Genomic DNA, 15,923 nt, shown 5'->3' with positions numbered 1-15,923 from the left:
CTCACTCACTCAGCTCAGCTCCCTTTCCCTCCCTCGCTGATAAGGGAAGGAGAGGAAAGGGTTGGGGAGGGGAAGCTGAGCTGAGTGAGGGGAAGGGGAAGGGCAAGAAATTCTCTCCCACCTTCCCTTCTCATTGCTGCCAGTACCTCGCCTCGTCCTCCTGTTCATCTTCCTGCCCGCAGGGGGGTGGGGGGTGGGAATCCCCCAGGCACATCATCAGAACCGCATCGCTATTGCTGTTCCTTCCTTCCTGCCTTTGGGGGGTGGAGACAGCGTGGGCAAGTCGAGAGAGCTGCACTATTGATGGGCCTGAAGGCAGGGTGAGGTGGCCACGGACGGAGAGTTATAAAAGGCAGTTTAGGCCTCCTCAAAATTTTGCCACCTGAGGCAGCCACCTCACCCTATCCTGGAGCTCATCTTGGATGCATTAACAGGTGGACTGACCATTTGGAACTGGTGAGAAAATTGTTTTGCACAACATAATCTGTATTTTTATATCTAATTATAAAGTCTGTGAACTTCTTTCATCTGTACTTTTTCTTCAGTATTTTATTTTCTGGTGATCCTGTCTGGCCTTCAGAAGTCTTCATTTTGGATTGCGCTATTGTGTATTTTGACGTTGATACATTTTTCTAAATTTGTACTCAATTATTCCTTTATGTATTTTTATGTATCATCAGAGTTAGGAATTGTGATTATACTCCACTTTATTATTGCACTTCAGAGCAGATTACATTCAGGTACTTGAAGGTATTTCACTGTCCCCAAAGGACTCACAATCTCTGTATCGCTCCATGGTGAGACTGCACCTTGAATACTGTGTGCAATTCTAGTTGCCACATCTCAAAAAGGATATATTTGCACTGGAGATAGTGCAGAGAAAGGCAACCAAAATGATAAGGGGCATGGAACAGCTCCCCTATGAGGAAAGGCTAAAGAAGTTAGAGCTGTTCAGTTTGGAGAAGAGATGACAGAGGGGGGATATAATAGAGGACTACAAAATCATGAAAGAACTTGAATAGGTTAATATAAATTGGATATTTACTCTCTCAGACAATAGAAGGACTAGGGGGAATTCTATGAAGTTAGCAAGTAGCTCATTTAAAACAAATCAAAGAAATTTCTTTTTCACTCAGCACATAGTTAAGCTCTGAAATTCATTGCCAGAGGATGTGGTTACAGCAGTTAGTGTTACTGGGTTTAAAAAGGTTTGGATAAGTTCCTAGAGGAAAAATCCATAAACTGCTATTAATTAATAAGCGATAGCTTGAGATCTATTTCATGTTTGGATACTTGCCAGGTACTTGTAACTTGGACTGGCAACTGTTGGAAACAGGATATTGGGCTTGATGGACCCTTGGTCTGATCCAGTATGGAATACTTTATGTTCATATGTAATCAAAGTACTGATTCACTAAGGGTTTTTCCTATAGACACAAAGGGGCCGATGCAATATTTGTGTGCAGAAAACAGACACTCAGTGCTGAGTGCCCATTTTCCTAATGCATGCCCAGCCACCTCTCCTGGGCGCGCGATGCAATATTTAAATGAGGGGATCACGCTAAAAAGGCGCTAGGGAAAATTGGGCATCCCTAGCGCCTCGGCATCTGGCGCCCAGGAGAGGTGGCTGTCAGTATGGGTTGGGAAAATGGACGCTCAATACGAGCATCCGTTTTCTCCCGCTACCAGCACAATATACACACATAAGAACCACTGCCTGGACCACGTATCTTGTGCGTTTATATTGGGCACCCAGAATTTATTTTTTTTTTTACCGGAATCTGCTTTCTGTGGTTCCTCCTACTTAGTATCGCCCCGGGCTGGAGTAAAATTTGGTGCATTGGCCACGTGGGAAATCTTTTGCATGAAGCCTTACCTACATGGAATTTACATGTGATTAGTGCTATTAGCCATGTGGCGGTTTGGACATGCGTTTTGGACACGCTAATCGCCGTATTTCATCAGGGGTTATGGACGCACGTCCAATTGCGTGTGCAGCAGCACACGGTATTGCATCGGCCCCTAAATGAGAGAAAAGCCGCAATGATTCAGGCCCTAAATGTGTACCTGAGGTAATGGAGGATAAAGTTACTTGCCTAAGGTCACAAGGAGTGGCAGTGGGATTTGAACCCTGGTTTGTAGTCCGCTGCTCTAATTGCTTAGCTACTCCTCCGCAGCTTCTTCTGCTGTTCCCTCATGTAAGACCAGTTTCTTTCAGATAAGATAGAATTCTTAATCCATTCGTATTCCTCTGTAATCTATAAACTTTTAAAATTTAGTTTTTCTATTGTACTGAAGAAAAGTGAGCAAAGAATATCATTTAAGAAAGAAAAACAAATAAGTCAAGTTGATGGAGAATCCTAAATCTAGGTAGCTATTTTATGCTGTCAAAAATTTAAAAATAAATAGTTTGGCCATGTGACATGGCTTGGTCCAGTCTCAGTACCCTCTCCCTTTCTAGGGTACAATAGTCCTTCAGGTCATTATTCTGTGAAATTTGGAAATTGGCAAAAGCTCATTCATAGGAATAGGTCTCCCTAGAACCAGGCCAACCAAACCTCTTGTACCAGCATGAGAAATATCTCCAATAATTAGGCCATTTACACTGTTCAGGAAAAGCACAGAAATCAGGCCTACACTACTATACTAGTGTTATGGTCCCCATGCTCCAAGCTGTATTTCTTTTATCTACCAGCTTTGCAAGACAGGATTAGTAGTCCTACAGCCAAATGTGTGCTAAATCATTAACTAAGTATATAAAATTGAACTTTTAGGATGATTATGTTGTGCCTGTAGACGATGAAGAGGAGGACAATAACTACATTGAGCCAACAGAAGACAACTTACCACAATTGAAAAAAAGTATGTGCAGATTATATTGGCATTTGTATAACTCTCTAAACCAGGGCACTGTGCAAAAGATTTTACAAAGGTATGAGTACCTGTCCTAAAGACATACAATACAAGTGGGTATCTGAGGCAACGGGGAATGTTTTACACTACCCAGGCTAAACAAGCAGGGATGGTGCAGTTGATTAAATCAGATTTTTTTTCCAAAGAATAATATGATCTGTTTTGAATTTAAAAAAAAAAACCCAAAACACTGACATTTTCCCAAGTTGGTTTGCTAACGTCTTCAAAATAAATTCACACATTCCTATTCCTAGGAGTGGGGGTTGTTTGCTTGGGATGGGGTGGGAGGAGTTTGCTATTTGAGTGATAAGAAAATGTGAACATTTGCAAATGGCCCACTCACCTCCTCAGGATGGGATTTCCTGATTCACAGGTAAGAGCACATGGGATAAGATCTTAAAGGTAAGCGAGTCTTGCCCCTTCCAGTATTCAGATAAGGACCCTCCAAGAAACAGGTACAGCAGGAAGCGATGCTGGTGCAATAGAGTGACCACATAGCTCCATGTCTAAGGGAACAGGCTGAGCTAGTCTTGACTATAATCCATTGCGTGTAGGGAATTGTTCTGATTTCCCTAAGAAAAACAGGACTATGCAGTGGAGTCAAATCAGGTCTGGCTCAGGGTCACCTTAAGAAGGGGCCACTCTAATGCTTTGATATGGTATTAGAGCATAATGCTACTGAAGCACTGGCTTGTGCCTGAGATGTTACATCAATGTTTTATCTCCTCTGTGGACATTAAAACTCCCCTTTCACTCTTTGCAAAAGTAAGGATGCCAATTCTAATGACATGGTTGACATAGTATTTACACAGTCTGGCCTACTAAACTTCTCCCACCAGAAACAACTCTGAAAAGACTGTATTCCTTTATCTGATATATTTATTCCTGTGCAAGAATCTGGGGAAGGCATTAAAAATACTAGTGCACCTTACATAGCCTGAGACTGAGACATCCAGTTGATGGCTCAGGTTTGTCCAGCATGGGCGAGCCTCAACTCTTCCTCACTTTGATCTTGCAAAGGAGAGAAGCTCTCTGCCAGTACTTGGCACAGCTCCTTGTCCAGGGGTAAGCAAAATGTGCATCTCAGAGATGGTGCCCCTCCAGCTCTCAAATTAGCAAGGGCTCCCCAGTACCACCTGGGTATGTCATTTGCAGACTGGGGTTCAGTGATAGAGGGAGAAAAAGAGAATAACCATTTTTGTTTTAATATTATTATTATTATTATTATTATGAATGCAACAATGTGTACTATAAAGAAGCTTTCCTGCCATATTGGAATTCTTTATTTGCTTACCTTTCTGTCACTTGCTTAATAAACATGCCAAAATATGTTTAACCTACAGTCGTTCCTACTGTGACTAGATCTGCCAAGCCAACTCCTCCTGGTCCAGTAAAGTCATCTGCTGCTCTTGTGGCTGCTTCTCCTCCAGGTATGAAAATGTTTTATTGGTGTAATAATAATGATAAATGGTATTTTAACATTTATATAGCACCCTAAACCAAGCCACTTTATAGCCACATACATACAGGCACAGGGAGTCCCAGCTACAATCCAAGAGGGTACTTGAGATGCTGGGAGGTGAAGGGGCATTTTTTTCAGCTGTCCACATTGGGACAAAATCTAGGGGCAGATTTTTTTTGTTTTGTTTTTTACTTGTGGTCTTTGCAGGTGTACTTTCACTTTGGTATAACGTGCCAGCAGACATTCAGGATCATTCATTAAAATGAAGGAAATGAGTGGGGATTTGGGCAGGGTAAAAATGTTTATGCCGGTACCGCTGCGGAGGATAATGTTTTACGTATTATTGCCGGCAGTAGCTTCGGAAATAACCCCACCTTTTTCAGTGGCGCTATGGGGGCGATAGTGTGCGGAATGATGAATCCCAGGGATTGGTGGCTGCTTTTTTGTGCGGGTAGATTTTCCTTGGGAAATAATGCACTCGGGGGCGGATTTTCAGAGCCCTGCTCGCCAGTGAGCCTATTTTGCACAGGCCTACCGGCGCGCGCAGAGCCCCGGGACTCGTGTAAGTCCCGGGGTTCTCCAAGGGGGGCGTGTCGGGGGCGGGCCCGGTCGTTGCAGCGTTTCAGGGGCGTGTCGGCAGCGTTTTGGGGGCGGGTACGGGGGCGTGGCTATGGCCCGGGGCGGTCCGGGGGCGTGGCCGCGCCCTCCGTACCCGCCCCCAGGTCGCGGCCCGGCGCGCAGGAGGCCCGCTCACGCGCGGGGATTTACTTCTCCCTCCGGGAGGCGTAAATCCCCGGAGAAAGGTAAGGGGGGGTGTAGACAGGGCAGGGCGGGTGGGTTAGGTAGAGGAAGGGAGGGGAAGGTGAGGGGAGGGCGTTAGAGGATTCCCTCCAAGGCCGCTCCGATTTCGGAGCGGCCTTGGAGGGAACGGGGGTAGGCTGCGCGGCTCGGCGCGCACCGGCTATACAAAATCGATAGCCTTGCGCGCGCCGATCCAGGTTTTTAGCAGATACGCGCGGCTCCGCGCGTATCTACTAAAATCCAGCGTACTTTTGTTTGCGCCTGGAGCGCAAACAAAAGTAGGCCTATTCGCGGAGTCTGAAAATCCGCCCCTCAGATTGCAATTTTAGCTCTCTGCATGTTATATATTCCTCCCCCTACCTAAATGCAGCTCCCAGGAGCACCCCCACCGAACAGGGATAAAATTACATGCATTCTGAAATGCAGCACGTACATTTTTTAGCTCTGTTGAGAAAGGGCAGTCTTTAGACAGCCAGTTAATGTATTTATTTCGACAATTTATATGCCGCCTATTCACAGCTTTAGGTGGCTTACAAAAAAAAAAAAAAGTTCACATAATCTAAAATTAATGAAAGTAGGATAAAAAGAACATAAAAACGAGCAGTCAGTCTTTTGCAGTTTGTGGGTAAGAAGTGCCACCTTGAATAAGAGGCCCTCTTGAATAGGCAGCCCCAGTGAAGCTCGCGGAGACCCGGAGTAACGTGAGCTCACCCTGGTAGTCTCGCGGCGGAATTCTGCAGCACACGGAGCTCTTGCAGAGCAGATTTAGGTAAAACAAGAAACAAAGTATTGCAGTAGTTAAGGATGGGAAACAGCATTGCATGCCTTGAACGACAGCATGAAATTCAAGCAGGGACCATAGATGTTCTACTAAACACAATTTGTAATATTCAGTTTTTATGACTCCTTCAGATGGCTTTGCACATGTGGAAGCCTGCAAACTATTTGAAATTAAACAACTCACAAACTAAACGGCTGCCACTAAGCTGGGCAGAAATGTTCGGGGGGTTTTTTGCCTTCTGAGAATTAGGGGTTTGTTTAATTTCCTGAAAAACCTTCACACAGCTTATTTAGAATTTAGAATTCTTGTTCTGTACTTTTTAAAACTGGTCGTATGGTTACCAAACCGTCAAAACTAGTGACACACTTAAAAGGTAATAGGCAATTTTGTGAATTTTTTTTTTTTTTAAACAGAAAAGTGAACTGTCCTCATTAGATTGCTCTATTGTCTGGTTGGGACTAGGAATGCAGTAGAGGCAGCGCTTACAGCCCCTGGATGGAGGAGAAAGTCCAAGTCATCGTGCATTAGTGACACTTAGGGGTAGATTTTAAAAATCTGCGCCCGCACCTTCCCCTCCCTTCCCCTACCTAACCCACCCCCAGCCCTATCTAAACCCCCCCCCCTACCTTTGTTGGAAAAGTTACGCCTGCCGGCATGCCATGTTCCGGTCCAGAGGCCGTGGCCACGCCCCTGAATGTTGCGCCGCCCCCGACATGCCACCAACACACCCCCTAGCAAAGCCCAGCCCAGGGACTTTCGCGCGTTCCGAGGCTTGCGCGCGCCGCCGAGCCTATTCAACATAGGATCGGCGCGCAGAGGGGGAGGTTGGGGCAGGTTTTTGGGGGGTATGCGCGTATCCCTATGAAAACCTGCCCCTTAATGGCCAGACTTAGGACACAAGATTGCAAGCTTCTGAAAAGAGCCCTGGTGCAGGGCCCCTGACCCAGGACTATTGAGGTAGTGACAGGGCTAGGTGAGTTGGGAGGGGATATAAAACAGGAACAAAACTCCCAGCTAGTTGCAAATGAAAGCACATAGCCAGATCTTTGCCTCTGTTCCAATTCAGCTAGAAGCCTAAAAGAACAGGACAAAATGGCTGCCTCCTCTCCCCTACACACACAAATGGATGTTCTGTTATAATAAATATACCACCATTATGCCAAAACATATTTGACATCGGATAGCCCTTCCCTACAATACCTACTTATTTGCCATTCAGTCAAAAGCGTTCCTAACTATAATTCCACATCTCATTTTGGGCTGTGCATATGAATGAAATTTTTTTTTCTCTGAAGTTGAGCTGCTGGCACTTTCTATGAAATAACACCAATACCATATAGACACCACTTGACTAGGCTCTGGTTCTCCATTTTCTAGACCCTTTGCTCAGTTAGCCATGTGTGTGCCTGTCACGGTCACCTTACTGCAGTTTTTCATTTCACTTAGTGTTTTGGCTCTGAAAGTGTGCACTCTGTGGTATATTTTCAGAGCCAGTGAACCGCAACATTAACATTGTCCCTATCTTTAGCTGCAGCTAACCAGCTAAAGTTGTGGCTATCCAGTTAAACCTAATCAGAGAAAAATCTGTGTGGTTAGGTTTAAGGCGCTTACAGTATCTGTGCAGCTGCACTTTGGTGAACACATTGAACTGGTTAGTGCTGAATCTTGTACTAACCAGCTTTATTTAAAATCCCCATCCCCAACCAAGCACCTTTTATGTCCGATTAAATTTGTGCACACAGTGATTTTGTGCAGACTTTAGCTGGGCAGGGTGGGAATTTTTCACTGGTTAGATTTATGTGATTAAAACCCTATTTTAATTGCATAAATCTTTTGAAAATCGATACTTTGCATTTGGGTCTGCACCAAAGGACAAGATCATTTTCAGCATTGTGCAGCTTGTTGTTCACATCTCATTATGCGTCTCTTCTCATTCTGGGTAGTCGCACTCTGAGGAGTTATTACTTTCCCTGAATTTGTGCTACTAATAGCAAAAACTATTTACAGAGGAAAAATGAAAGTTGAATAAGTTTTCTTTCTCTTGTTAGGCATACATGTTTTATTAGTTATAGAAAATCTTGTTTTTTCCCCCAGTGGTATACGAAGTTCTTGAAAAAGAGGTAAGCTAGTCTTTCTGCTAATCTATTTATAAAGTACAATTTTGCTTTAAAACAGAAGTAATTAGCTGGCATTTTTATTGACATGATAGAGGGAAAAAACTGCAGCTCTCGGTGCTGAAGTATTTATATACATTTTATAAAAGAATGTGCAGATTTATTTTGATTATTAATGAGATCTAATGCAATGTTAAAACTATTTTCAATGAATTTTCCAAAACCGTGCGTGTTACATATATTTTTTTACGCCGTGTAGGCCCAGATTTAAGTTTTGGGGAAAAAGCAGGCAAAATTAGTGCAAAAGCCTATAAGTCAGCACAGTTTTGAAACAGCACAAGGACTGAAAATCCTGCGGTTTCGGGAAGGGGAAAAAAAATCCCCCAAAAATAATCATGTAAGCAAAAATGCTGGCAAAAATTGCTGTGAAGCTTTTGTCCAAACATTTCAAAGATTAGAGCAAATGTGTTTTCCAGTGCTTTTTGCACAATGATAAAACCAGTGCCCCCAGAGGTGACCATGGTATATACCATTTCAAGCTGTCCAGGCTCTAAAGGCAGAATACTTGGTCTTCTGCAATGGCTTTTGCAGAGTATTGCTGGGTGTTCAGAAATAGCAGGAACCAGAAGCCTCTCTCTATCCCATCTGCCCTCCCCCACACAATTCCTGATTTCCTACCCCCCCCCCCCCCAATTCTCCCCATCACCCACTGTTGTCACCAATTGAAGGCAGAAACAGCAGACAGAGAGCATCCATATCCAGAACTAGTGCTGCCCTTCCGGTTTCTGGTGGCAGAAGAGGAGGAATGCAGCCTGAGGCACTGCCAATCTCCTCCGCTTCTTTCCAGCTTCAGTCCGCATCAGTGATGGGTGAGATGGAGGGAGGGAGGAACTAACAGAGTTCTGTGAGAATAAGAGGGGTTTGGCTGGGCAATGAGGAGACATTGGGTGAGGGAGGAGTCAATCAGTTGGGATAATGAGGATCGGCTGGCAAGGGTGAAGGAGGATCCTTGCCAGAGTAAGCATGTAAGAGAGAGAGCAAGAAAGGGGAGTGTGGCCTACATATATGAGAGTGAGAATCACCCCGAGTGTGCATGTTTGCCTGTCTGAGAGAGAATCCATGTAAGACTGAGGGTGTAAGAGAGAGAACCAAGAATAGAGGGAGGAAAGGAAAGAAATGGAACCAGGAGGGAGGGAGATATGAGAGGATCAGGACTAGAGCCATGGAAAGGACACTTCACCACCACCTGTTCCATTCCAGTTCCTTCCCCTGATCCTATCTCTTCTCAACCCTTTCCTTAAAATCTCTCCCTTCTCCCAGATCCTGGAATCTCTCTTCTGTCTCCCCCCTTGATACTGGATTCTTACTTCCCCATTCCAGAAACCTCTTCTCTCTGCTCTTTCCATCTCTCCCCACTCTCCAACCTCTTCCCATCCTTTGTCCTCCCAATCCCTGCACCAATATCTGAGATCCCCACCATAAATAAAATAAAATAATTTATACAGACACACAATCAATGCTGAATCACTGCTTTAGTTTTATAATGTAAAATAAAATGTACATTTAGTATGCCAAAAGATGCAATGAAGAATTTCCTGATGCTTCCCACAGAATCTGCCCCTCAGTTGCTATAGTAGGGGTGTGCATTCGTTTTCACCGTATTTGTAATCCGCAACTTATTTTTAGCGATCCGCAAAATACGTTGGGAGGCGAAACGCATCGCAACTCCCAACATATTCAACAGATTTCTGTTGAATACGGTGAACCTAAATAAACATTTAAACCCCCACCCTCCTGACCCCCCAAGACTTACCAAACTCCCTGGTGGTCCAGCGGGGAGTCAGGAAGCCATCCCTGCACTCGTTTGCGATTTCCTCACGGCGCCGATAGCCTGTGTCACAGGGGCTGCCGATGCCATTGGTCAGCCCCTGTCACATGGTCACCAGCGCGCCATCTTGTGCTCCTACCACGTGACAGGTAGGTCATGTGGCAGGAGGTCGCTCCGGGACCCCAGTTGGACCCAACCGGAACTTTTGGCCAGCTTGGGGGGGCCTCCTGACCCCCCCAAACTGGCCAAAAGTTCCGGTTGGGTCCAATGGGGGTCCCGGAGCGGAAGAGCACGTGACGCCGACGTCACGTGGATCAGGCAGAAAATGATTTATTAGGAGCTTGTATAGCAGTTACACACATACTAGAATTTTCAAAGAATTTATTTTAGCAGAAATCACTTAGTCATTAATAATAAATACTTTCAACTTTTAACTTATAGGAAAAACCTTCACCGCCACTACAAAACAGGTAATTGTTACTTATTCTCATTACGTATTATGAATGTTGTTTGGTTCACAATATTTGTTTACAGATATCTAGAATTTCCTTAAATGACTAGACTGGGGCTATACAGAAAATAGAATTCTTCTACTAGGTATTCACTATAAATCATATGCATTTATTTATTTATTTTATTTATTTATTTACGTTTTTTATATACCAACATTCAAGACAATAGTCCCATCATGCTGGTTCACATGAAACAGGAGTGCAAAATAAACTTAAACTTGAACAATAGTGCGGAAAAAGCAGTTACATGTAACAAGGAAAAATAGAACTTGGAGTGAGAAGGAGAAAGGAAAAGGAAACCAGATAATTACATATAATTACATTGTAAGAGGTAGCTAATAGTGATATTGATGGTGATGTGTGTTGATTGTTAGGAGTTAAATAATATTGGAGTTAGGAAAAGCCTGCGTGAACAGCCAGGTCTTGAGCTTTTCTTGAAGGTTGAGAGGCTGTAACTCCGGGACAATAAGATATTTAAGAATATCTTATTGTCCTGGAGTTACACTCAACTGATCTGTTCTTATGGCTGTTGGTAATGAATATGCAGCATGAGAGAGATTTACGTACAAATCTATATCATGCATCTTCATTTGGCTATCCAGAAAACAAGACTTCTAGGACTGTTTAGGAAACATTAGCCTAGGGCCCTATTTTCAACCTTCTACAAACTGAATTAATTGAGTTGCATGTAGCGCCTGGTCATTGGCCTATTTGATTAGCTTATGCACATTTTTGGTTAGAATATCAAACATTTGAGGAGTGGGGAAGATCTGCAGATGTCCCTATGGAACAGTGACTGGGCACTTCTCAGATTTTTTTAAACAGTGAGAATGGAAACACTTCAAAAGGTGTAAATGCCAATGTCTAACATTTTGTGGTTTGAAATTAAAGTTTAAAACAAAGCAGCAGAGAACAACATATTTAAAAAAATATTTTTGATCTACAACTTTCCTCCTGTTCCATTTGAGCTTTCAGCTCAGTTGCAAATGGTCCTGGGATTGGGCACCATGAGCCTTTATTCGCAACTTAGTCGGAAGGGATATTTCCCCTTCTTTATATCCCCTCCCAACTTACCTAGTCTTAGCAGCAACAGTCGTCAAGACAGGGGCCATAAATCTGACCACTAGATGGCACCATTGTGCAATGAATATAAGTCCCTCCCCTCTGGGGGCTGTGAACACTGTTTCTGTTGCATTCCAAACTGCGAGGGGGGTAAGTGGGAATAGAGCCAAGAATCAAACCCATAGCCTTCTGCATGGCAGTGTGCAGCACTGCCATTTAATCCACTGGGTTGCCCATGCCCCTCCCCCACAAAAAAAAAAAAGATTTATTAAAATATAGCTTGGCCAAATAAATACTACCTCTGCCCTAGGTATTTGCCTGTGGGTAGGGTTTATTGAATCACCATCATAATTTAAACCAAAGACATCAGAGTAAAATGATAATGTACCCAAATCATTTAAGGATTGTCAAGGACCTTCGTTGACACTATCAGGACTTCCCCTACTTGGAGACAAGACATTACCCCCTCCCCCATTCCCAAAATACACAAGGGATATGGGACTCATTTACCCAAGTCACAGGAGCTGGTCTCAGAAAGACTCTGGAAGCTTTGAGCTTAACAACCTGCATCCTGGATCCATGCCCATCGAAATTAATAAAGCTGGCAAGTGTAGGCCTCAAAATTAAGGAAACTAAGGGGGTCATTTTCAAAGGCTTATTGCGTGCGATAGAATGCTGGGGACAGAGTCGGGGCGGAGTCAGGGTGGCGAGGAGGCGGACTCAGCGGTGTCTTTGCTGGCGGCAATAAGGTTAGTAACGTTATCGTCGCCAGTAGCACACCCAATAGCACCACCTTTCACGGTGGCGCTATTGGGTGTGAAAGCCTACAGCGAAAACACTGCGGTGGTGCGAAGGCTGCCAGCTTTTGCAGGCCCCCCCCCCCCCCTTTTCGCTGGATTCACCATTCTGCGATAGAATGGTAAATCCAGGCCTAAAATTGTAAATTCTTCCTTTCCTGAGGGCCTTCTTCCTGCAGAACACACACAAAGCGGTAGTGAAGCCAGTAATCAAAAAGATACACCTGTATCCAGATAATCCAGAAAACTACCACCCAGTGTCCAATATCCTTTTCCTAGGGAAATTAATAGAACAGTCCAAAAGAGCGGAGCAGAAAAGAACTGGTTAGATCTATATCAATCTGGATTCAGAAAAGGCCATTGAATGAAAAGAGTCCTAGTAGCCCTGCTGGATGATCTTCTGAGATATTGAAACAGAAACCAGGCAACAATACTGGTGCTACTGGATTTCTCTGCAGCATGTGACATCGTAGATCATAATATCTTTCTATGCTAATTAACAGAAGCTGGTATAAAGTGGAAGGCCTTCATCAGTGCTTACAATGTCCAGCTGGTACTTTGGATGGACCCGGATCTAAAGACTGCTATAAATAAGCTAAGCACATGCTTAAAAGCTATCCAACAATGGACCAAAAAACCCCTCAAACTCACTCAACCTAAATCAACTCCAAGCAGTTACTTCATTATTTCAACATTTCCACCACTTTCCAGTCATATGTAATCATCGGATCTAAGCAATATATTTTTTTTTTCAAATTTTCTAATGCTCATAAAATATAAGAGAAAACAGGTACTTTGCATATCTATGCTCCTAATTTATTTTCTAGCCTGACATGGCACCATGTTTCAATGCAGCAAACCATGACTGCTGGCCAGAAAGTGTCCCCCCTCAGAAGAAAAACTTACCCTAAAAGACCAGGGAAAAGAAGGCTGTCTCCAAGATACCTGACAACAAACTCTCCACACCTCTTCACTTTTCTTTTTTCTATTTTGTAAAAAGCTGGAGGCTGCTCAGCAGAATAGTGTGGAGTTGAGGGGGGGAATCAGAAGGAATGGTTTATCCTGCTTGAAAGAAAAAACCATAAGGCCTGCTAGATCACAAATTTTTGTTTATAAACCAATGAGAATCCATCCCCCACCAGGCTCTACCAAGTCCCTGCTGGACTGGGAGCCTCTTGGCGGGCTCACTCTCCAGGACAAATCAGAGCCCTGGCCCTGAGTACTGTGGGTACCTTCCATAAAAGCCTGCTGCACCACCACTGAATCCTACCATCTGCCGGAGGCAGATATTACTGGAGTTTCTCTGTGCTGTATCGCCTCAATATAGTGGCGCTGATGCCATGGAGAAGGGCTGTGTGCTTTATCTCCATCTGCTGGTAGGGGGACATTATCTACCTGTTTGGATTGGCCTGGTCTGGTGTAGCAGGATAAAATGGAATTGACATATTGCTAAATTAAAACTAACCTTTTAGGGGTAAATTTTCAAGGGATCTAGCCACCTAATTTTAGGAGCTTGGCAGCTAGATTGGCCCTTTTGACTATCTGTGCTGAGTGACTAAATTTAGCTCCTGAAAAGGTGGGCAGTCCTGGAGACATTACCCCGCTGTGCAAATACCTGACCTAGAGCTGGCTACGTGTCCCAGGGCTCGGGATTTATGCTCTGAAGCCCTGCCACCTCAATGGGTCCTCAAAACCTCTCCCTGTCTCCCAGACCAGTAATCATCTCCCTCCCTGCCCCCTACTGAATTCATACTCCCCCCCCCCCCCCCCCCAGCCTGCAATTATCCCCTGGTGTCCCATGATCCTTACCTCAACCTCCTTCACGCCTGGCAGTTATTCCAGACCTCAACCCTATTTTCTGCCTGGAGATCACTTCCCTACCTCTCAGGGCTAGCATGAGAAATGTCATGGGAAGTAGGAGAATGAGCACTAGGCAGGAAGCAGGATGACTTCTAGATTAGGTGCTGTAGTTGGTGGGGAAAAGAGTTTTGGGCAGGAAGCAGGTTGCAGTGTGAATCAGGCTGCTGACAGGGTGGGAGAATGATTGATGGGGCAGGGGGTGGTTGAGGTAAATATCATAAGTGCCTTGGGAGGTCAGAGGAGAGGAGGGTGTGTTGAGGATCAGGGGCAAGGGGAGGATCTTTTTTTCTTTTTTTTCAAACAATACAGGCAATAAAGTTTGAATAAGCTTGAAGTATTTATGGGAGCAATTTTCAAATTCCCCCTCCCCCCCCCCCCCAGATGCAAAATCCTCGTGCACTTTCTACTCACAGACAGTATACCTAACTTTCAATAGGGGACGTATACGTGTGCTTTCCCTTTAGAAAATTGTCCAGAGGTATAAAGGACCAGTGGACTTTGCACCTTCTTTCTGGGTGGGTGAGTTTTCAATGGAAAAGAACATGTATACGTTTGAAAATCCAATCTAGACATGTCATTTTCTTCTCCCAATCTCAAATCTCCTCGTAATCCGGCTAACAATGTGTACACTACAGAAGGCCAGGTGCACTTTTTTAGCCAGAATGAAGAAAGGCACTTTCCAGATAACTTACTTGGGCAAATTGCTTTAAAAATTGTCCCCTCCATTTTAAAGGGTTTTTTTTTTTTCCAATCATGTTTTTTTTTTCCCCCCTCCTCAAAGCCTTTGGATTCTTATGGATTGAGCAATAAAAGTATATAAATATGTAAATCAAAAATGTCTGAAATCTTGAGCAGATAAAACTGAAAAAAAGTCTCTAACTATTGCAAGATTGATTTTGTGCTCTTTGTTGCAGGTAGGTTCATTTGTGACCATTTTACATTTTGTTTTCTTTCCATCACTGTAGAAAAACGAAGCCGCTTCCTCCAAAGCCCATGTTTGGATTGAGCCTCCCATCCCTACCGAATCAGAATGCGGTGAAAGATTGCAGCACTACCGAATTTCCCAGGTAATCTGCAATTCCTGAAAGGTCTTGCCAGAAACAAGAGCGTGATACATATAGATAGAACAATGAACAGCAATAGAATGCAAAAAACCTGGCTTGCTATTTATTTCTTTTAAAGGCAATGAATGATTTCTAGGAATCATTACACAAATGTTATGTTCTGATGCTATATTTGAAAAAGACAAGGTTGGAAATTTTTATTTTTTTTAGTCTGTAGTAGAGATGTGAATCGTTTTCCATATCGTCTTAACGATAGAAATCGTGTGGCAGGAGAAGAAAATCGTGTTTGGCACGATTATTTCGTTGAAAAATCGTTAAAAATTGTTTTTTCCGATTAGTGCGCACTAACTCAAAATGATACAAATAGACACTTTCCAGGTCACTGAAGGTCAGTTAGGAATGAATATGTGTTCCTATTGGCTGGCAGCCCTCTTATCTATTGATGTTACCAAGGTTACCACTGAGGTGATGGTTGGGGGGATGGGAAATGGAACTGGAAACTCATGAACACCAACAGAAAATGAAACAAAGTGTTCACACTTCCCAGGTCAGTAAAGGTCACTTAGGAATGAATATGTATTCCTATTGGCTGGCTGTGCTCTTATCTATTGATGTTACCAAGGTTACCACTGAGGTAATGGTTGGGGGGATGTGAAATGGAAACAGTTGGAAGCTTGACAAAAAAAGTAATGTAATGATCAGCACTCACGTGACTAGAACTTCTTTGTT

The 15,923-nt window shown here is 43.8% G+C and overlaps 2 protein-coding genes across 7 annotated transcripts in view; one reads left to right on the top strand and one right to left on the bottom strand.

The window, feature by feature from the left end:
* The window catches only part of ZNF518A (zinc finger protein 518A), a 142,796-nt gene that overhangs the window by 21,198 nt on the left and 105,675 nt on the right, over positions 1 to 15,923 (bottom strand). The gene's annotated exons all lie outside the window — the stretch shown is intronic.
* The window catches only part of BLNK (B cell linker), a 307,813-nt gene that overhangs the window by 249,659 nt on the left and 42,231 nt on the right, over positions 1 to 15,923 (top strand). For all 6 annotated transcript variants that reach the window (XM_029609959.1, XM_029609960.1, XM_029609964.1 and 3 more), the window contains 5 exons: positions 2,775 to 2,862; positions 4,257 to 4,343; positions 8,052 to 8,077; positions 10,341 to 10,369; positions 15,096 to 15,197. In XM_029609959.1, coding sequence (XP_029465819.1) covers positions 2,775 to 2,862; positions 4,257 to 4,343; positions 8,052 to 8,077; positions 10,341 to 10,369; positions 15,096 to 15,197 — 332 coding nt within the window. The remainder of the gene's footprint in view (positions 1 to 2,774; positions 2,863 to 4,256; positions 4,344 to 8,051; positions 8,078 to 10,340; positions 10,370 to 15,095; positions 15,198 to 15,923) is intronic.

This window comes from Rhinatrema bivittatum, chromosome 7 (genome assembly GCF_901001135.1).
Source record: "Rhinatrema bivittatum chromosome 7, aRhiBiv1.1, whole genome shotgun sequence".
NCBI classification, from domain to species: Eukaryota; Metazoa; Chordata; class Amphibia; order Gymnophiona; family Rhinatrematidae; genus Rhinatrema; species Rhinatrema bivittatum.
Note: the sequence above shows the minus strand (reverse complement) of the source record. Positions and strands in the feature narration are given on the sequence as shown.